The sequence below is a fragment of the Rhinolophus sinicus genome, chromosome 4 (assembly GCF_057876585.1).
Source record: "Rhinolophus sinicus isolate RSI-liver-muscle chromosome 4, RSI-T2T, whole genome shotgun sequence".
In the NCBI taxonomy this organism is placed as follows: Eukaryota; Metazoa; Chordata; class Mammalia; order Chiroptera; family Rhinolophidae; genus Rhinolophus; species Rhinolophus sinicus.
Window position 1 is genome coordinate 18574196 of NC_142504.1, and position 23285 is coordinate 18597480.

At 37.7% G+C, this 23285-nt stretch overlaps 1 protein-coding gene across 1 annotated transcript in view; it reads right to left on the bottom strand.

Annotated features, from left to right (window-relative positions):
• Positions 1-23285, bottom strand: part of DNAH11 (dynein axonemal heavy chain 11) — a 287546-nt gene that overhangs the window by 207579 nt on the left and 56682 nt on the right. The window contains exons 19-28 of the mRNA XM_088797701.1: positions 22868-22984; positions 22642-22728; positions 16073-16231; positions 15060-15143; positions 13456-13614; positions 10645-10767; positions 9736-9858; positions 7294-7518; positions 6097-6188; positions 4714-4840 (exon numbers count right to left, since the gene is read on the bottom strand). Of these exons, the coding sequence (XP_088653827.1) occupies positions 4714-4840; positions 6097-6188; positions 7294-7518; positions 9736-9858; positions 10645-10767; positions 13456-13614; positions 15060-15143; positions 16073-16231; positions 22642-22728; positions 22868-22984 (1296 nt within the window). The remainder of the gene's footprint in view (positions 1-4713; positions 4841-6096; positions 6189-7293; positions 7519-9735; positions 9859-10644; positions 10768-13455; positions 13615-15059; positions 15144-16072; positions 16232-22641; positions 22729-22867; positions 22985-23285) is intronic.

Consider the following 23285-nt stretch of genomic DNA (forward strand, 5'->3'; position numbering starts at 1 on the left):
TCCCTCGTGAAGATTCTCGTGATCCGTATGCAACGTGTTAAAATGTAATGAAGTTAAAAATTCAGTTCCTCACTTGCCACATTTCAAGTGTTTAATAGCTAGACACGTGTGGGTCATGGCTACTCCATTAGACAACAGAAATGCAGCTGATTACTTTGCATGTTTGTGTTTCTCTAATATTGCTTCCTGATGGAGAAGCTTTCATTCATCATCATATAGTAGAGGAAGGAACAGAAAATGTGAAAACTCTTCTAGGACAAAAAGATTTTTCAAGCGGTTAGGAATCAGTGGCTAAAAACATCTTGACTACAAAGTGGTCCGCTATTTTGAGGCGCTGTGTAACAATCTGCGAGGGCATGAAGGGGTCAACTGATGTTATTCCATCTGCCTGTAACCAGTACAGTAGTTCACTTGAAAAATACAAAAGGATGCTTTTCTAAGAGGGGAGAAAATCAAAGAACGTTAATATTAAATCATGTGTGACTTCAAACCAGCTGTACGTAACTACTGCACCATGCCAATCACACCTGCAAGCACACCTCAAGTTTGCATTTCCATAAGCACCTACCAGAGATTTTCTGATCACTCAAATTAAGCAGTGCCCATATCCACAGTCCTTTTTAGATAATCCACGTCACTGCGAGGTCAGGGCGAATTTCGGGAGGAGAAAAATCTTTAAACCTTGACCCGAAACAAGTTTACCGTCGGCTAATAATCACCGAAGACCTTCTAGACACACTGATTATATCCCTCTGGCATTCCATCTCAAGTTTCTTTTGTTTTCGTTTTTTTCTTTCTTTTTTTTTTTTCAGTTTATTCACTTGGGAATGTCTCTTACAAGACTGGCGGGGGTGGTGACATCAGACCTCCCGGCCTGATGAGTTCAGGCTGATCAAAATCCACAATTAACTGCAGAAATTCTCCCTTTGGCCAACACTCTTAAACTGAACATGGCAGGTGGAGGAGGGTGGTCTGAAGAATTCAAGACAGCCATAAGATGTCAACATGGGTTATCTGCCCACAAAGGGTGTCTTTTCTGGGGAAGCTGCAAGCATTGTTATTCCACAAGCTGCAGTTGCCATGTTATCTCGGTCACACTACTGGGAACACATTCGGGAATGTTAGCACCAAAGGCAGAGACAAAAAAGCTGTGCCTGGTCATCTGAAACTGATTCTGATATTGAGAAGGAAGTAAAAGAGGGTAGCGAGGCCAAGGCTGTTTGGTATAACTGCCAAAAGCATTAACTATTCCACAGTAAGTGACCAAGAATTCACAATGCACCCTGACTGTGCAGAACCACTTCGGGGACAGAAGCTGACTGTAGTCCTAAATGATCCAAACTGTCCTTGGTTCCTTTTCAATCGCCTGCCTCAACGGGTTACTCCTGAGTGGTACTTTGCACCACAGAGGGAACTAAACACTTTTTCTCATCATGGACCTTTAATAACAGTGTGATAGCATTTTACGTCAATTTGAATTATTGAAAGTTGAATTAATGTCATAAAAAGATCTCAGTGAAATCATAGTTTGAGCACAATTCGAAATGATATAAACCTCAAATTTTCAAAGATATCCCAAATCAAATCATTTCAAAGCCAGTGGGTCAGGAGAACTGTGAACCACATTTCCACGGTGGCCACATGGCTAGGTCCCTTTAGCCGGTAAGCAGAAATACGCCTGTTCTCTTGTTAGTGTGGTGTAGACAGCACAGCTGCTGGTATCCATCAACATGGCTGTGAGACTTTGGAGATCTCTGTGCTGTACTTTTAATATTCAGCTTCATTAGAATTGAAAAATCTTTCTAATGTCATATACTACCTACTCATTCATTAAGGAGTGGTAGTAGTACTCAGCAATACACCTGCAGTTCGGGAATTGGGATCTTAGGATTAAAACGCTAAGAATGAGGGAGGTGAGAAGCCCACCATGATAATTCTCACTGATATTAGAGAAGAGGACACTCTAAAATATTGAAGCGATGCTGTGAAAATAAAAAGAATGATTTAAACAATATACCTTTAAAGTTTATTTTTTTTTAAAAAAAGAAAGAAAGAAACTCATCCTATAACTTGGGAAAACATAATTTAAAAAAACCCAAATGTTGACATCAGGGATGCATAGGCCTGAGAGCCCAGGTGTTGTCTGGCTAAGGCATGAAGCATTCTGTTTGATTAGCTGAGAGAAGGTAAAGAGAACTAGCGACAAGTACATGCTGAGTGACCTGTTCTTCCAGCATCAGCCGAGGACTTCAAAGAAAGACAAAGAGACATTGGGTTTGCGCATGTGCTGAAGACAGCTAACAAGGGTTAGGACAGGTGAGTCCCTCCAGTGCTCAGTAAGACACATCTCAACAGCTTAGCATCATCCACCTCCACGCACCCCTTCTGTGGAAAGTACTGCAGGGAGGAGGGGAGGAGAGGCAGCCATGCTCATGTCTGTGAGCTATCAGCCCAGAGGGGGAGGCTATGGCTCTTCACACTCCTTAAGGGGAAGAGAAGGGCTGTTTCCTCTGACTTCTACCCTTAAGTCATCAAGTGAGAGGAGTTGGAGAATTGCTTCTAGAAACTACAGGTGCCTGCAGAAAGTGGATCTGTAACATGTCCCTTATTTGGACCTCTGCTTAGACAGACAAGGAGGAAAAAGGTGTCTCCAGATGGCCGATTACACTGCCAAGGGCAAGAACTGCACGAGCTGAGATAGAGTTGGCTGTGTGATTGTGTGATATATATTCTCAGGAAGGTCTCCCCTGTCCCCTGAGAACTGTCTTATGTTCCACGAGAGAGCCACCATGTGGGTTCTCGCTGCTGAGAACCGACAAACAGGAATAAGTCACTGCTGGCCAGAGGACAGGAGCAAGCATTAAGAAAGGGCAATGACAGGTCACACCCTTAGCCCCTCTCCAGGATAAATGCATAGGGAAGCAGAATAAAAGGATCGATCTCTCCCTCCAACTCCAAGTTTATTATGTGAAAGCTTGGCCTTCACACAGAGGTGATTGGGACTTTCAACTAGACCTTGTTGAGTTGTTTTTGGCTTACTTATTTTTTATTAATTTTTTAATTTGTTTTTTGAAAAGGGCTTATTTGTTTTTTTAATAAGGAAAAGGGACCAGGGTGATGCAATACCTACCCACGATGTTATAAAAGGGTCTGCTACTCAGTGTAAAGAATTCAGCAGGGTACGTTTGGGATTAATAATTGTAGAAAAATAAAGCTGTGTGATGTCTGTAATCTCTGTTATTAATACTGTTCAATATACCAGTCACATAAGTGTTTAATGTGTTTAAAGAATATAATTAAAAGAAAAAGAATGTTGTTCTAGATACAGATTTATGCATCCCTCTTTTCACGTATATACTTAAAGTTTAGAATTGTAAGTATTTCGGATTTGAAAGCCTTCAAGAACATGTACCTAGAATAGAATGTGACACCCTCTAGTCAGATAACCACCCCTGGCACAGGGTCCAGCTGCTGGTCATGAGGCTATTCCCAGGAGATAACTGAAGCACAAGTGTGGTTATGACTGCTATGCTTGCAACTAGTAAAACACCCACCCAAAACATCCAGTTGTGTGCTACATAAAAGAGGGGTAGCTATACTGGTTTCCCAGTCAATCTCATCAGAGGAATTTTATTTACAAAGCCATCTGGGAGTTAGCATGGAAATACTAAATAGTACCTGAGGGGCAACCCTGAAAATGTTGCCCAAGTTGACTAACAACTCTGTTATTAACAGCAAGACTTCACCTGTATTATCAAGAACAGCCATCCAAGCTGAATTTAGGTTCAGAGAGTAAATATGAATGAGAGAGAAATAACCAAGATAAAGACCGTGTCCAAAGAACAGCAGAATTCAGGAAACTGTGATGTGAAGAGACACCTATTCCAAAGAAAATGGCATAAAAAATAACTAGAAAAAGAGCATGGAGACAAATCCACAATGACAAAGCACAACCTTCGGCTTCAAAATCATCTGTGATATATAGTCAACTCTAGGAGTAACCGACTATATCAACTGTCAAAACTGCAAGATCTAAATGGATGTGAACAATTCAATAGCTATAAGTGAAAGGCAACATCCTCTCGATGTTTAAAGGAAGAAGTGCTTTGGGATTTGTACAAAGTCGATCTTTGACCTGAGTCCTCAGATTACAAAAGATAACAGCTGCTTTTATTTGCTTGAAATATTGTCATGGGTGGTATGTTATTTTCGTATAGGTAGGGGACAATTAGAGGGTAAGGTAGAGGACGAGACTGAAGTTATCCCAGTCCACCTGTGATAGCACTAAAGACTAATCCAACTTAATAATTGTACGTTGGAGTCAAGGGACTAGTAAGAAGATACCGTGATCTTGTTCCAAGTGACCCATTCGCCCCTAGAAAAGCTGCTAACCAGGCAGCAGACTCTCCAGCCCTTGTCCCAGAATTCGGGGGGATTTGGAGCCAGTGTTTCTTTCATTAACTTCTTGCAGGGCCCTCAGACTTGTACATTTGATATCCTTTCCCTTTACCGAGGACCACGCAGTTACATCTCCTAGCTCCTTTAGCACTGCCTCTGGCATCCCATAGTAGCTGTATTAAGAATTTTTATTGCAGGTAGTCTAGCTCCTGGCACGTGTAACGTGGTAGGTGGCATTTGACAATGATCGCGAAACCATGACATTCCTTAGGTAACACAGTATAATATGAAACTTTCACACACAAAAAATATTACCTGTTTAGGCTGACCTCCCTTGGAGAGAATGTCAAGTAAGTCTGCGGAAGAGATGAAATAGAAGCGTGGAAAAGCCACACGCTTGGTTTCCAGGTACTCCGCGAGAGCTTTTTCACAAAGAGAAAGCCTGTGTGAATGAAAAGTCGTTTTAAGCTTATCTTGCCCATTCAGTTAGGAAAAAGTCAACAAAACAAAACCCAGCTTCTCTTATCTGTCCCTTCAGCATAATAAGCTCACTGTTTACCAGGTAGCTTACTTCCTTCTCTTTGACACCATGTTCTTGCCTGTGACTAATATGACTAATATGTAAGTCATGCCCAGGAGGAGGAGACAGACACACACACACACACACACACACACACACACACACACACACACCATCAGTTGAGGCTAAATTTAGATCAGACTTCAGTTGATGTCATTCATGATTTTCTGAATGACACTCCTAATCAGCAAGAAGACTACATTTGGTATCACTCAACCTGAGCACAAAATGCTTTAGTTAAGGTGTAATTGGTTTAAGGTCTTCCTTTTTCCACTGAATGTATACAAAACACAAGTGGCTTCAACTTTCTCTGGTGTTCAGAGGAGCCATCAGATCATCGTTTCCACTTTATTGTTCTCAGCAGGGCAGAGATGACCCAGAGCCCAAGCCGTCAACCCTCCAAGATCACTGATTAAACAGAAAGAATTCACTTCTGCAGAAATCCACCCTTTTAAAATTGTGGCCAACTTTATCTTTGAAAAAAGATTCCAGATTATGAAATAATTTTGTTTGTGTAATATATATTTTTATCTACCTTCCAGTAAAAAGTGATCACAATTCTGTACAAACCTCTTCTTTTTAGTAGTTGATCTGCTCATTTTTCATCAAAAGCCAGAATATTACGACCACTAGCAGTTGTAGAATTACATGTGAAAATTACAAATGGCCCTTAGGACAAGGATTTCAAAAGTACTAACATGTTCTCCAAGGATAATTTCTAATATAATTAAACTATATACAAAATAAAGGACTGAAGGTAACTGACTGCAATCCCAGTTCCTGACACATAGTAGACACTTAATAAATGTTTGCAGGACAGCTCAATAAAAGACTTGACCAATCAACCATGCTTATTCTCTTAATAACAAGATATTCTAATTTTATTATTATGAGAGTCCTTTTAGAAAACAGAAGTATATTTCTATTTCTTTACATTAACTCACAAAACATATGTCCCACCTAACATAAACAAAGCAATTAGATAACTATAAACAAAATTATAAAATAATTTAGTAGAGGTTGTGCCCACAATAACATGATGTTAAATACTAGTAGGTACTTGAAAGAAATCTCATAAAGTTATAATAAATTGATTAATTTTATAGTTTTATTCTTACCTGTACTGCAAATCTTTAAGTTTTTCACAGAGATTAGGTCTGCATATGGCTTCTAAAACATTTTTTATTTTAGCTGTCTTGAACATTAGCTCCTGTGTGAAAGCACAACATGGAGCCATTGATATTAGAAATTACTTTTTAAAGTTTTTCATCCATTTTGGGAATGAAGAACATTCAAAAATTCACATTAAAAAGTGAAGAACAAACAATGAGAAAGCAAGGTTAGAGACTTCTAACACCATCTCTGTTCATTTTTGCGTTTACACTTTTAGATAAATATCAAAATCAAAGTAAAATCACACAATTTTTATCCAAATACATTCAATGGATGTTACCACCATTTTGGCTTCACACAGAATTTCTCTCTTCAAACCAAACAAATCAAAAGAATAAAGAGAGGGAACCCAGGATCTTAAAGAATACATTCAAATGTGACAATGAGATGAATACTAAACGATCTAGCTATTCTTTCCTCTTTAAAAATTAAACAAAATAGAATTCCTCTGAGTGTTCTGCTTTAGCTAGAGGAAAATATTTAATCCCTATTTCCATATAAAAAGTATAGCCATTATTTTTTCCTGAAAGCTTCTCAAATCATTTATCATTATTATACGCACATCTCCATGTGTTCTCTGTGGCTCTTAGGAAACAAACGAATAACTGGAGTATTGCATTGATACTGGCTTCCCCTACTCGGTGGTCTACTTAATGAAGATGAATCTATTTACCGTGCCTTCATGCCGGGGTAGGCAATCTATGGCCTATGGGAAACAGCTGGCCTGCTGCCTGTTTTCGTATGGTCTAAAGTTAAAAATGATTTCTACATTTAAATGGTTGAGAAAAAAATCAACAGAAGCCTAACATTTTGTGACACATGAAAATATGAAATTCAAATTTCAGTGTCTATTAATGAAGTATTTTTGAAGCATAACCACACCCACTTGTTGATGTCAGATCTGTTTTCTTTTCCACTACAATGGCGGCATTGAGTACTTGTGACAGAGACCACATAAAACCGCAAAGCCTAAGATATTTACTAGCTGACGCTTCACAGAAAAGTTCTGAGACCTGTTTTCTAAAATGCAAGCAAATATTTACTTTTATAAACACAATACCCCCAAATCATGTTTCTTTACAAGATTTTCATATTGTTTGGAAAACTTTGCTAGGATAGAAAACAGTCTGTCTTCTACTGACCTTAAATTCAGCATCTACTCCATCGAATCTTCTAGCATCTTTCACCAGCTGAATTCGAATATCTTCTGAACAGACAAAGATGCTTTCCAGGTGAGACCAAGTTCGCTGGACTTCTATCCAAGTAAAGATGACTGCGTCTGCTATGTTTAATTTATTTTGCCAGCTTAAGACTTGCTCAATGAAGTATTCCACATACTTGCTTTGAAGCAGAGTCTGCAACTGAACCTAAAAGAAAGGCAAAGAATTTTAAATAACAGCTAAATTGGTAGACTGTAAGTACCACGAGAGAGAAGCCATACCCATTCTTTTTTATTGCTGGACTCCTAGGACTTATCATGCAGTACGTGGAACAGGCATTCAATAAGTATTTGCTAAACGAGTGAATTAATGACTTTAAAAAAATCATATTAACTGTTTTTCCAAAAGTTAATATAATTTTTAAAAAGATAAATATAAGCAACTGCATTTAATATATCTTCTATAAGACAACCATGTATCTCCATGTAGGCAGAAAAAGGGATTGTGCACCAGCGTGCAGCTTTAAATAATTTAACATTATTCTTCTTCCTCTCACTCTCTTCCTGGTCCCTGTCTATTAATTATTCCAAGGCCCTGGGTCCTTTTTCTTTTCTTTTTTTTCCAGTATTAAAGATAAAACAAACTTTCCTCCAGCTTGCTAAACCCTCAAGCTTCCATTTTCCTCCCCTTTTCGTTTACTACCGAACTTTGCAGCTTTCTGAACTCCAAGGCTTACTTTAATCGCACGCAGCCCAGCAAACACTGCTCACCATTCGCTGACGCTGAAATCTCAGCAAGTCGTTGAGCAGAATGGCCTCTTCTCATTCTCCTGCGCCTCTAAGTATTGAATACGTTTCACTCTTCTTTTCACCCTCAGCTTTTCTGAGATATTATTGACATATGACACTGTGCAAGTTTAAGGTGTGCAATGCAATGATTTAATACATGTAGCTATTGTGAAATGGTTACCACACTAAGGTTAGCTAACACCTCTAACCCCCACATAATTACCTTTTTTGTGGTGATAACATTTAAATTAAAATCGAGTCTCTTCGGAATTTCCAAGTACACAATACAGCGTGATGAACTATAGTCACCATACTGTACGTGAGATCCCCAGAACTTAATCATCTTACACCTTTGACCAACAGCTCCCCATTTCTCCCCACTCCCCAGCCCCTGGCAACCACCATTCTATTCTGTTTCTTTGAGTTCAGCTTTTTTTAAATTCTACATATAAGAGAGAACATACAGTATTGGTTTTTCTCTGATTTATTTCACTTAACATAACACCCTCAAGGTCTATCCATGTTGTCACAAAAGGCTCGATGCCCTTTTTTATGGCTGAATCATATTCCATTTTACACACACACACACACACACACACACACACACATTATCTTTATCCATTCATCTGTCAATGGACACTAAGGTTATTTCCATGACATTTAATTCTTCTTTGGGAGAAAAACTTACCCTGTGGTTTCCACAATATTGCAGTACCCTTTTTCTACTATTTCTCGGACCACTCTCTCTCTTCCTCCTTTAATATCTCCTCCTCTTGTTCACCAAATGTAGACTTTTCTGAAGCTCTAGTCTCCACTGCTTATCTTCTTTACCTCTCATTATCTAGCTTATCCATTTTTAAGATATCAACAATGACTTTCCAACCTACGGTTCTACACCGAACCTCCATGCTGAGCTCTGTGTCTGACTTTCCACCTTTACATAAATGTCCCTCACTCTAAATACACCAAAAATAACAGAGCATCATCTCTCTAGATCAGATTCTTTTCCTAAGTGACTTAAGTCTCATCATAATAATAATAATAACACTACTGTTATTTTGTGCTCTGAATAGTTTGTCTCTTTTACCTTTCCTATCTTTCACGTCCAAAGACATGCTAACTCAACCTTAGAATTCAAGACCATATGTATTATGTGCTCTGGCCTGTGTCTCCAGCCTTATTTTTTATTACTCCCATAAAAAACATCACATTCTAAAGAAACTGAAGTCTTAAAATTACCTTTGGACTTTCTGTCATTCCAAGATGCTACTAACATTGTCTCCATTGCCTATAACACCCTTTTCTGATCGCCATTCTTTGTTGAATACCAGCCCAACCTTCCCAGTTCAGCACAAGTTATCACCGCCTTACCAGGTCCTCCCTGAGTCTTTCACCCTCCGCATCCCAGAGCCTTTTTCTTCTTAGACCCCTTGGAACCCTCTGTCTCTCTACTCAAGCACAAGTTCCTTGAGAACAAGTGTTCATACCTTTTGACCCCAAATGGTACCGTGCTCGGAGCTTGATACAAGTAGATGTCCAATGAATGAATTAATAAATATTGAGTATTGGAATTTGGGAAAAGTCTAAAATCGTAATTTCAAAGGAAAAAAATCTGTAATAAAAATAGCCATCTTACTTGGTTGTGCTCTAGAGTTTCAAAAAGTTGTTCATCAGACTTTAGTAATGGAACGCCTGTCCGATAGTGAACTTCATAAGAAAACTCCATGGTCGCCCAGGTCTGACTGATTTCAGTAATAACCTAGACATAAACACTGTTAAGTTATGTCCACAAAAGTTTAATTTAGGACCAACAGCTAGACTAGCGTCTGGAAGTTTTTTTCCAATTTACAATTTAAAAAAAAAAAAAAAAAAGATATCAAATAACATTGTCCATCATTTTTTCTTCCAAATAATTCATGGTAATGAGGTTTAGAGAATGAATTGCATCAGTTTAGAGAATGAATTGCATCACACAAAAGGAACAAGCACCACACCAATATCAAATGTCTGTTGGATCTGACTTTCACATCCTTTGTTGAATCAGAAAGCTAGAGCAGGAAGGGACTCAAAAGGTTATCTAAAGGTTAGATAGATATTATTTATAAATTAGTAGCAAGAGACAGGTGGTGCTCCGAGAGCCTGAGTGTGAATCCCAGTTCCCCTACGTGAACCTGGGTAAGTTAATTACCCCACTCTCTACCTCAGTTTTCTCATCTGTAAAATAGGGGCAATAACACTACCTCCCTACCTTCATTAATTAAGTGAATTAATATAAACCAAGCACTGAGAGCAGTACTTGCTACAAAGTAAATGATAAGTGTTTTCTGCTATTAGCATTAACACTGGGCCAAACCTCGTTTCCCACATTCCCTGTGGCTTAGAAGAATCCATTTCCTGCCCAAGTCCCAGTGCGAATGAGCACAGAGAACAGGCTAGCACCCAGGTCCCCACACAACCATGGCCTGGGGACTTCTCCCTGTATCTGCTTGTGTACTAATACCCAGAATTAGCCCAATGTGAAAAGCAACAGCACCACGAACACTACCTTTTCGGTCCCCAGTTCTTTGGCTGCTTTGTCCACGATGCTTCGGACATCATCTTCCACTTGGTGTAACCGCAAGGCTAACAAATCTGCCAAAGTGGTGGCTTCGCTTATTGAAAACTCGACCTGATATTAGGAAGAAAAAAAGGGGCAGAATTTATATTCCACATATAGTAATGGTTCCTTTAACCTAATGGCCAGAGGAATGAATCATAGCTATATATACTCAAGTCAGCTGCTGAGCACGTCTCTGGTTCAGCAAAAAAGTGTGGATAGTCAAACACGTTGCTTTCTAACTCCCAGTTACTGGGAGTTACATCACCCACCAGAAGCTATGGCCAAGGTTTAGGCCACATTCACACTACACCACTTTCTTTTGTTTCATTTCCTCCCCTTGTCAGTTCATTTCTTATCTCCTTTGTCCACAAAACCCATTTTTAAAGAGACTCACGATGTTCATTTATTATAATTTGGTTGAAATCCCAGGAATCAGGTACTAGCTCATTTGTCTTTTCTTCCTTCAGTACTCTGTTCACTGAACATAATTCCCAGTTGCTTCCATGATTTAACCTAGTTTTATCACTAATTTAATCTCAGTTCCTTGGTTAAAAAGAAAATACTTTCACTCCCAGTGTCATCAATCATATTTATCATGTGAGAAAATAATTCACATTGATTTCTTCTTGTTGACTTGCCCCACTCACCCAGTATTTGCTAAGAAGGTCTCAGCTCTTTCTAAATGTCCAGAGTCATCCATGTCCCTTGCAAATGAAGAGCTGATCCAGCCCCATGATTGCAGGAAGGTTATTTCTTTCCTGCTCCTGCTAAGAATATCCAGACCCTGCTCCTTGGGTGCTGCAGTCCTCTCTGGCTCTCCCCACACTGTAACACTCCTGACAACTATCCACATCTTTGCATAGGGGGACTAAACATCCCTGTTTGCCCAGGTCTGAGGGTGTTCCCAGGATGTGGGACTTCCAGTGCTGAAACCTGGAAAATTCTGGGCAAACCAAATGAGTAGATCACCTACCTATACATCACTTTTGACCTCTCTCCACAGCTGATGGGGGCCAGCGAGCCAGGTCTGTGTTAGAGTAAGAATGAGTAGGGATAGAGAATGGGATCACCCTGATGAGTCAGATGGCTTGTGCACCGAACACGAACACCCAGCCCAGGTGACAAATGCAGGTTGACTCTAACCACTGCTCTGATGCCTCGGGACAGCCTTGAGGAAGGTGCCTTTTTCTAAATTGTCCCCCGGAGAAAGTACCTTTTTCTAGCTTATGGAAAGCCATAATACAGGCGGTGGTGAGAAGAAATCTCACTGGAGGAAATGTGAGGACGGGGAGAGGAGCAAGGCACTCAGTCTATTACATATTGGGAGATGCAAAGACTTTCTGAATGAATAAATGAATAAATTAATTATAAAGTCTAAAAACCCAATACCTGAAAGACTCTGTGGAAAGTATCATGATAGTAATAGTTTCAGGGACCATTCATTGAGCACTTTCTACACACTAGGTCCATAGATACAATTTCATGTCCAATTTGTCCACCAATTCTGCATGGGAAGCATTACAGCAGTTTTGCATTTCACAGAAGGGGGAACTGAGGTACGGAGAAAAGGTAAGTTGCCAATCAGAGTTACTAAGTGCTAGAGTTGGGACAGTGAAGCCTAGGCCATCTCCACGTCACCAAGCTGCCCCTTCCCTCAGTTTCCCCACTCTGCAAACTCTGTCTTCAAATCCGGAGAGCCTTTCTTCACAGCGAGTGCCTCAGGCTCTAGAGTTGGCTGAGGAGAAAACACACATACCACGCTGCCTTCTATATATGTTAAACTGATAAAGGTCACCTTCTCTGAAAAATAATGTGTAAGGTTGGTATATTTGCTCTTAAATAGAAGCAGAAAGACAAGAAAATATAACCTCAAGTGGCCTAGATATACGAAACACCATTTTGTATGTTGTGATAAAATCAAAACCATCAAAAAAGATACCATTATTAAATGAATTGGGGGGATATCACCATTTCATAAATACCTTTCCCCCTGAATTCATTTCTATGCCTTCTGATGCTCTCTGAAACAAGGAAGAGTCATTGCAGCCATGTCATGCTCTATAAAATGGGTTCACATGATCTCAGTTGACCCTTCCAAGATCCTCTGATGTATGAGAGCAGAGACCATCCCTCTCGTTTTATTAATGAAAAACAAAACTCAAAATAGAGAGGTCACGTGTCTTGTTTGCAGTCACATAGCCAGTAAGAGATAAAAGGGAGGTGTCTTAGTTCAGGCTGCAATAACAGAATACCACGGACTGAGTGGTATAAACAACAAATGCTTATTTCTCCCTGTTCTAGAGGCTGGAAGTCCAAGATCAAGGTGCCAGCACAGTGAAGTTCTTGGTGAGGACCCTCTTCTTAGTTTTCATAAGTTTGTCCTCTTGTACCCTCAACATGGCAGAGAGTAGATAGCTCTGGTCTTCTCACCCCTTTATAAAGGCACTCATCCTGTTTATGAGGGTTCCACTTTCATGACCTAATTATTTCCCAAAGGCTCCACTTCCAAATACCATCACACTGGGGACTCAGGCTTCAACACATGACTTTTTGGAGGACAAATTTAGTCCATACCAGGAGCTAAAGCTAGGATACTTGCACGTCGAGTCTATTGGTCCTGTCTCAGGAGCTTCACCTCTCCCATGTGACCAGAAAACTTTCCACAAATCCTACTTCCTCTCAGATGTATAATGTAAACCAAAGAGTAATACTTCACAGTCACAAAAATATTCAATTAATGAGATTCAGCAAACTGACCCCAGTGGTCTTCATCAGCTGGTGCCAATGTCTGTCTCTGAGGGCAGGGCTCTGTAACTCCGTGACAGCTCTCAGAGAGGTCGTCATGTCCTTTACAGTGCCTTCCAAGCCTGCATAAGCATCCCAGGCACGCACTTCCTTGTCTAGTGACCAGATTTCCTAGAGTAAAAAATACACACACACACACACACACACACACACACAAAACAGGTCCCCATATATAATGACATATTTCATAATTTGCCTTCTTTGAAAGAATAAATATACACTACCCTGGATTAGGAAAGAGAGTAAAAACACTGAAATCCCAAGGTTAAGAACTAAAAAGATTCCACTCCCTCATATATGAGTCTACTATGTACAAGCCACTGGGACACACTGGTTTCTTATTCACAGGTTCTAACTGAATGTCCCACGAAGAAATCCATGGGACACTGAATGTAGGGAAGTAACAGAGTTTATAGGACATATTCAATGAAGAGTGTTTCCTCTAGAAACATAAATAAGCAGAAAACTGAGATTGTTATCTGGGTTACTAAGATCTTCCTCTGAAGACCTGACTTGTTTCAATGGTAGCCTTGAAATGCTGGTTCCCTTTGAGGATTTGTTCCTGGGGACTTAAAGAGTTCATGACTTCAAGGTATGTCAAACAGGACCCTTGACTAAGCTGTCTTTGCGGCCCATGCAACACGAATAATTGTGAGTGAGAAAACCCATAATAAAACAATAATCTCAGCCCAAAGAGAAGGACAATGCCTCTTGTTTAAAAAAATAATAACAAAAGAGCTTCAGCTGAGGGTGGGAGTTAAACTGTCACTCAGAAGTGAGAAGATCAAATGGTAGAGGAGACAAGTAGGGAGTGAGCACAATAATGATATAGGGACCCATGACATTTAAAGCATGATGGGACATTTCAGTTAGGGTCCATGGGACAAGGATAATATGGGAGAACAAACTGGGAAGAGTCAGGAGGTGAGAAGAAAGCAAAAGGCCCTACCGCTTGTAAACTGCCTTTCCCTGCTATGCATTTTGGCTTTATCTAAAGAGGTTTACTCTCTTCAGAGGTATGCTATGGGGACTAGATACCAAAGCCCCAAATTCAGATAAGCTCAGTTCGTATATATTGAGTTCCTGGGGTACTGGAATAATCAGTAATATGAACAAAGATCATGGTATTACATATAAATCCGCAAGGCGCATACTCCAAGTACTTGCCCCAAATTCTAGAACCAAAACGTATCTTTTAAGGTACAAAACGCTTACAGTTGCTAAGGAAAGAATTCAAAAGCTTTCAGAAGCCTTACCTCTCAGCCCTGGTACTTTTAATCTTAATACCCTCCATCCCAGACAGCTTTAGGAAGCTCATGACTACTCATAAATTCACTAGCCCTAATATGCTTCTATCCACTCATTCACAGAAAAGCAGTTTGATTAAAAGCGCAACTGGCTGAGAGTGAGAAAGAAAAAAAATACTCTCATATCATCCTGTGTGAAGGAAACCAGGACATGCAGCCCCCCACACCAGATACCACTAGGTTAGAGAAGATGGAAGGAGGTGGTGCTGAGAAAGATAAATTGTTGTAATAGACAGTTATGGAACTTGCCTTGGCAAACCTTCTGAGTTCTACATCCATCTGGTCTACATTAATCTGTCTCCACTGGGTGTTAGTCCAATTATCAATGCTTCTCTGAAAACGCACAAGCAGATAAAAGTGTCAACAACATTTGGTGAAAGCAAGTCTCCACAGCAAAATATACAAACTGATGATACACAGTGGTTCTATTATCCAGTGGAAAGTCAATTACTTAAATATTAACTGCACTTGTCAAAACTTCCCCATCACCAAAACAAAAACGTTGTCAGAACATGTGAAACTTAAGGCTAAAACATTATGATATATTAGCAGTGACCAATGCCACACACACACCATCATTATTATTTAATCCTGAGTACTTTGAATGAATTGGATAAGTATATGACCATTAAATATACCAGATTTTTATTATTCTACATATAACATAAGATTTCATAGGACAATCTTCATCCATTATAAACAAAACACTCAACTTTTTGACTGTGTTCTGTTTTCCTCATATATTTCTATATGGTTCTCAACTAACTTCAAAGAAAATTATCTGTAATGCATGTTGCAAAATGCCTAGCTCCCTAGAACTTAAAGTTACACTTAGGTTTGTAAATTAACCATATACAAATTAACTTTATGTTTAGTCAGGTCTGTCTATAGGTAGATGCACAAACACATAAGTACAAGCATGGAAGTACACAGAAAGCTGCACGAACAGGTCACCACATGTGTAATATATATTTATGTATTAAGTTTTATTTGTAGCCTACAATGCCCCCCAAAAGGATTTGAAGCAGTTAACTCATTATACACAAGTTCATTCAGAACTGAAAACAAAAACAAATGATTCTTCAGAGAAGAATCTTATACTAACAGAGATATACGAACTCTCATTCTGGAGGGAAAATCTAATGTCCACATATTTCAAGAAATAAAACTCAAACAGAACAATACAAATGCTAAAAAGTGTTTATTTATACAAAAGAACTACTAAAAGGAAAAAGTATTCTTTAAGAAAGGCAGTGACTTACTCTAACATAAATAATGACATCCCAGAGTCCCTTGAGCAATTTTATTTCTTTGCGACATTGCTTCATTTGTTTGTACTCTGGAAGAGCCACTTCAAAAAGATGAGTAGATTCTTGCATGTGCAACATTTCTTCCTCTAATGCCTCAAGCTCTTGATTTGCCTAAGGAGAAAACACACACATGGACGTAAACACCCTTAACAGCCAACAAACTGCCAGAGACAGCGAAACCACATAGTTTTACAACTTGGGTTATGTCAACATTTACAACTTTGATTTAAAAAAAAAAAAAAAAATCTGCAGTATGATTACTGGCAAAATGTAGAAGGCTTTAGATGAACAAACTTACAGCTACTTAAAAAGTGAGAGTAGACTATTAATAAATACATTAATGTTATCAATATTCTTCCTATCCATATTTCAGCAAAATTTGCTGTGGCATCAGGTTGCTGTGGTTACAATTTTTCCTCTTGCTTTTCACTATACAGTTGGGGACTTTGCTGGGCACCAAAACATGAGGCTCTAGAAGCTTCCACTTAATGAAGAAATCACTTCTATTCCACTTACATGAACTTAATACATGTAATTCTTAACAATTATGCTTAGATTGTTCATGAAAATTTCGTAAGACATTAAACAAAGCTAGCCATCATCTTAAGCTGTTTCCCTGTTAACTATCTTTACAGCACATGCGTGTTAGGCAAGTATCCAAAAAAAAAAAATTACAAAAGCCAAAAAAACCGAATAAAAGTTTAAATACATAGGTTTTTTTGTTTTACTGCTGTGCTTAATATACATGAAGTAATGGATATCAAGCAATTCATTTTACTGCAAGTTTTATGAATGGAAAAAAAAATAAATCACTTCTTTAAAAAAAAAGAACTTTTAGATTAAAAAAAATATCCTAGAGATTATCAAAAGCACAAAATGAACTGAAGAGAATTTGTGAAATGAAACACTGGAGCTAAAACCACACAGCACAGTATGAGAAATTGCCCTGCGTCATTATCGTCACCAAGGCACACCAACCATCCCATCTACATAGAACAGTTGATGTTTTACAGCAAATACACGGTGACTCCTTTTTCTCTTTCTTAATAAACCAACTCTAAAAGTTTAGTTTTTATTAACATGGTGGTGTATTCACGTGGTAAAAGTCCAAGTGCAGAAGAGTTTGTAACACAGGAAAAGCTGGAAACCCAGGTTCACTCTCCAGTTCTTCTGGCTGCTCTTCCACTGACTCTGACGACTGAGCACAAACTGCTCCTTGATTTATCAAGTTTAGACATTACACTAGGTTACCAACTTTGCAAAAAAAAGGACTTCACTTTGTTTTTCCACTTTATATTTTCTCCCATCCTCCTCTCAATATCCAACAATTATATTACTTGGGTTCTTTTGACTTTATTTTTAACTTTAAATATCCATATTTACTCCTTTTGTGTTTTAACTTTCAATTCTCTTTTAATTTTCTACTATGTAAAAAAGAATATTAGCACTGTAATATCCTTTCATTATATAAGTAATAGGCTTCCTTTTTACAAGCTATACCTTTATAAACAATAACTGTCATTCTCTTAATTTTATAAATGTTTTATTATGAAAAATTTCACATGCACTAACGGCTGTGGGTGTGAGCATACATACCATCCAGCTTAGGAAATATGTTACTAATAACTTTAAATGGTCTTCTCAATTTTATCCCCCTTCTTCCCACTACAAATTGAATCACCAAATTTTTATTTAATATTCCCCTGATTTTTATATTTTCACTACATATGTATGTACTGCTAAATGCTAAACTGTTAACATCTATGTTTTTGAAATTTATATTAATAGTTTTATACTATATAGTAAGACATTTTAATTAATACTTATTTTTGAGCTACAGCTATCTATTCATAAGGACATATGTGAAGTTCACTCAATTCTACTATTGTATAGTACTTATTCTACTTCTGATGGCCATTTAGGCTTTTCCTCTATTTCACCATTACAACTAGGAATGTTCACTTCCCCTGGTATAAACATTTTATGCAGAGTTTTTGTTGTGCTTTAATGACTTAAAAAATCTTCCAAGAATTTCTAGCATGAATGAATACTGAATGATTGCTAAAGAGTCTTTGGAATTTCCTGAGATGATTATATGATATTTTCTTTTTCATTTGTTAATATGATGAATTATATGAATCCCCTAATGTTGAATCAAACCTGTTTTCCTGGAATGAACCCAACTTGTTTATAAGTTGGTATAATTTTCTTATGTTTGTTGTGTATGTTCGCATCTAAGTACATAAAAAAGGCTGGTGTATAATTTTTCCTTTCTCATACTGTCCCTTTATGAAAATTAACATGCTTCACAGAGTAATTTTTGAGTGTTTATTTTTCTTCTGGTCTCTGGAATCATACGAAGAACATGTTTTTTGAAAGCTTCTTGGAATTCACCTGTAAGGCCATTAGGACCTTTTATTTGTTCTGTTGAAACATTTTTTTTTAAACTACTGGTAAATTTTTTCTTTTTCTTTTTCCTACTGGTTAATTTTTAATAGTTAAAGGATTATTCGGGTTTACTATTTCTTGAGACAGTTTTGGTAAATTACATTACTCTAGAAATGTATCCATTTTATTTAAAATTTTCAAATTCCCTGTTACTTGCATTCTCTGATTTTTTTTTTTTTTTTTCCCAAGTCAAGTTGTTGTCCTTTCAGTCTTAGTTGTGGAGGGCGCATTTCAGCTCCAGGTCTAGTTGCTGTTGTTAGTTGCAGGGGGCACAGCCCACCATCCCTTGCGGGACTCAAGGGATTGAACTGGCAACCTTGTGGTTGAGAGCCTACTGGCCCATGTGGGAATCGAACCGGCAGCTTTTGGAGTTGGGAGCATGGAGCTCTAACTGCCTGAGCCACCGGGCCGGCCCCCATTCTCTGATCTTTTGAATATCTGCTCTTTCTTTCCTACCATTCGCTATTTATTCCTAAGACGATGCATTTTTCTCTTTTCTTTTTTCCCTTGTTCATTCCATCAAATATTTGTCAACATAATTAGTCTTCTCTCAGAATCAGATTTGGCTTTGCTAAGTTCTCATCTTGAAAGACACACACTAGAAGTTTTTTCAGTGATGATTTGTGGGTGGTGGTTAATACATTGCTTTTGTTTATATGAAATATCCTTATTTCGCTCTTGTTATTCAAATACAATTTTATACAATTTGGAAACTATTATCCACTATCTCTGGCTTCCAGTGTTGCTGATGAGAAATAGCTTGCAGCCAAATTGTCTTTTCTAACAAGTGGTCTGTCTTTTCTATCCGTTGCTTTAGAGATCTTTTCTTTGCCTTTGGCATACTGTAGTTCACCGAGATGTGTCTAGATGTTGACTTTGCATTTATCCTGGTTAGGATTCAGTGAATTTCCTGAATCTATTCATTCATGCCTAGACCAGTCCTAGAAAAATCTCAGCGATTATATCTCTGACATTGTCTGTCTAATATTCTGTTTATTCTCTCTTCCAGGAAGTCTGAGCAGAAGAGGTACACATTATTCTAACTCCTTACTCTGGGTCCCTTAATCTTTTTTATATTTTCCATCTCCCTACACTTACGTGCTGCCTTCTAAGTGATTTCTTCCAATGTCATTTGCATTTCACCAATTCTCTTTTCAGCTTTAACTAGCTCTCTAACCCATCTGCTGAGTTTTTTTAATAATTGTTTTTCATTTTCACAAGTTCCTGCCCCATTTCTAAATTTAGCTGATCATTGCTGACAGTCTCAAAACTGAGAACTTGCTTTATTTCAATATTATCTTTTGTTACCTTAATAAATGTCTTCTAATATCTGATGTTTTATATGAGTCTATGTCTGAGGTTTGCTCTTTCTGCTGGCTCTTATGCATGATAGTGTGTTTATTGACTGTTTTATTATAAACTCAAATTTGACTATACATAATTTGTTGGACCCCTGAGGAGACTAGAATAAGAGTACTTTTTTTTTTCCAGAGAAGATTTGGGTTTGCTTCTACTAGGTGCTTAGAAGAGCTACTTGCAACCATTTTCATTTCCTAACCTGGAAATGCCTTAATCATAGGGGAAGTATAAAAGTGAACCATAACCCATATGAGAACAGGTCGATGTTTACAAATTTCCAGAGGATCCTTTCCCCATTTTTTTCTTCTCTCTCTCTCTCTCTCTCTCTCTCTCTCTCTCTCTCTTTTTCTCTCTCTGTGTGTCACTCATGTGCACACATGTGCCCTATTCTAAGCCTTAGCAAGGACTGACAGGTAATCTCAGAGGCTCCCTTCGCAGGCTCCAGATTTTTCCCAAGCCACCCTTTCACTCAGGGTATATAACTTCTCAAGAGCTTTCCATCCTGGTTTCAGCACTCTTATTTTTTCCCCTGCCCTTTAGAGATTTCTCTTGTCTTCTTGGGAACTCAGCAACAGATTTAAAATTGCATATTTGTGAACATGTTTCAACATCTGTTTTACAAAAGAGGGATTTTCAAAATGTCTCGTCTGTCATACTCCCACAGCCCACAGCCCTTTTATTTTTAATCATTTCCCTATTACTTATACTAATTAAATTATTCCTAGAAATACATACCCAGTTATGTTCATTCAAGTGCATACTGTATCTTTGGCTATGAAGAAACTATACATTTAATATAACTTTACCAAGGGACCAGTTATAACAGGAGAGATTCACCATACCACTCCCCTTGTACCTGGAGGGTCAGTGGCTTCCCTCTTGCAGGGTGAGGTGCTTTGTGTATTATGGTCTATCAAACCAGCCCAGAACAAAGCATATACATGCCTGTAGTTGAATCCAGTTAAATAATCATTAGATATGCATGCTGAGCAAACACACAAGAAAATTACTTCAAGATATAGGTAACCCAGCCCAACTATATTCACAATATCCCTTAACACATTCTGTAGGTACAATGATAAATATCTCTGACTTTTAAATATGTAACTATATGCTGTTACAGGATAGCATGCAAATGGTAGGATTCAATAAACGATAACTGTAGTAAATGTTTACACACAGCACATGGGTTAGTCAAGTAAAAATGTCTCCCGATTCACAATCTGTTCAGACCACCTGAAATTTAGACATACACTTTAAAAAAAAAAAGCAACTTATTAGCATATTCTAACCTAATCCTTTTCAGTGAATACATTAACCACTTTTCTTCAGCCAAGCGAAAGAGAAAACCTTATGCTACAGAATGGTGTTTTCTGAATGTGTTTAAAGCAGTTAAAACTAAATTCAACCCAAAATTTGTCAAGGGAAGTAAAAGCTGTGTCAGCTGCAAGCTTTTCACCAGTCTATATCACCAGCATGAAGTAAAGTCAGAATGGCAGTCTAGATGAAGAAATCAGAAAGATTCCCAGCTCCTGAATCTAAACTTCACAAAGTCATTTTCTCATTTTGGCTATTAGGTCAAAAATTCCTAGAGAAACAAAAGGTATTTTTCTGATAAAAATGTAAAATATTTTTCAAGCCTCACGTGAATTGCCATTTTGAATTATTTGCCCATTACTTTCATTCTTAGAATCAGCCATAATAAAGCAGTTCGTCATAAACTAGGATTGAATGACTCAATAATATTTGTATCCAGAGTTAAGAATAAGTTACGGGCTTTCCTTAACTATGATTAAAAGTTACTGGCAAAGTATCACTGACAAAGAGTACAAGGATCAAAATTCCTGATATTTAAAAAAAAAAAAAATTAGACAGCTAGAATTTTAATACTAGTTCTGTCACTTACTAACTGTGTAATTTCTAGCAAGTTTCTTAATTACACATTATTGTTTCTTTACCTAAAAATAGGAGAATAATAGACCTTGCAGGACATTTGGTTCTGTCCAAAAGTTCCTTGATATTTGATCCTGTCAAAAACATCCACACTTAGAAAATATCGCTGGGTTCAGAGAGCTCATAATGTTTATTTATACTTTTCCTTTACAGGATTAATATATTAAAAATACTATCGTGTTTTATTGATAGACTAAATAATTGTGTTGTGTCCACATTGCCAGTAATAACCCTTCTCGTGTCTGTAGCCTACCTGGTAATGGCACATAGAGTCACATAGGTGGATTGGGGTTCAAATCTTGCAAAAGAGTGAGTTTTGTATTAACAATGCACATTTTGTAAAGGACCAAATTTCAAGTACCCTTTGGCCTGAACCAAATGTCTATGGACATTATAGACAGGCCCAAATATCCACTAATCATAATATTAGTTATATCATAGCAATATTACAAGAACTGCAAAAAATGATGTAAATAATATGCTTAGCAAAACTCTTGACATATACGTAGTAAGTGCTGAAAAAATAGTAGATGTTACTTTCATTAGGATGATTGATAATGATAGTGATTTTGGGAGACATGATTTAAATCAATATAATTTATTTCGGGAAAATTGTTTATAACTGCATTTTACATAGTTAAATCTCAACTCCTATAATGAATTGCAAAACTAAGGTGGAATAAAGCAGTATTCCAGTGTCTAAATTTTACTTTCTAATATAGCTATTGTAACACACACAAGATAACTGAGATCAGCATTACCTTATCAAGCACTGTGTATGGATTTTCTGCATTAAAACTGAAAGGAGCAGAGAATCTGAATCTCTCTCTGAACTCAGCCTGCTTCTCCTGATCAGGGTGAGAAAAAAAAAAAAAAGAAAAGAAAATGAATCTCAAATAGCTTCAATTATCCTTGTAAAACTTTTCTTAAAAACAAACAAACAAACAAAAACCAAAACAAAGAAAAAATACTCGGTTGCTAGCTTACATCAAACAAAATACATTTTTTCCTTATAAGATTGACTTCTGCATTTTGGAGAGGTGAAACTTCATGTCTGACAGTTGCTGCAATCTTTTTGGTAGTTTCCCATCTTTCAGGTAATTCCTACAAAAACACAGGTACAAATGGGAAATTACTTCAATGACTAAAACAAACCAACTTTATAGCATTAAATAATTACAATCTCTTTACACTAACCCATGGCATTTTCTCATTCTTCAATAAGAGGAGTTGATGTCAAAGAACATTAAAGTGACTAAAAGGCTTAGAGCCAGACTGACGTCCAGAATGACCCCCTGGCACCCTTGGATTCGTATCTTCCAAGCATAAACCAGAGTTGTCCTCTGGTGTACATTTTATCTCAGAATAAATGAAAATCTTTTCAAAATAAACACAAATTTCCAAA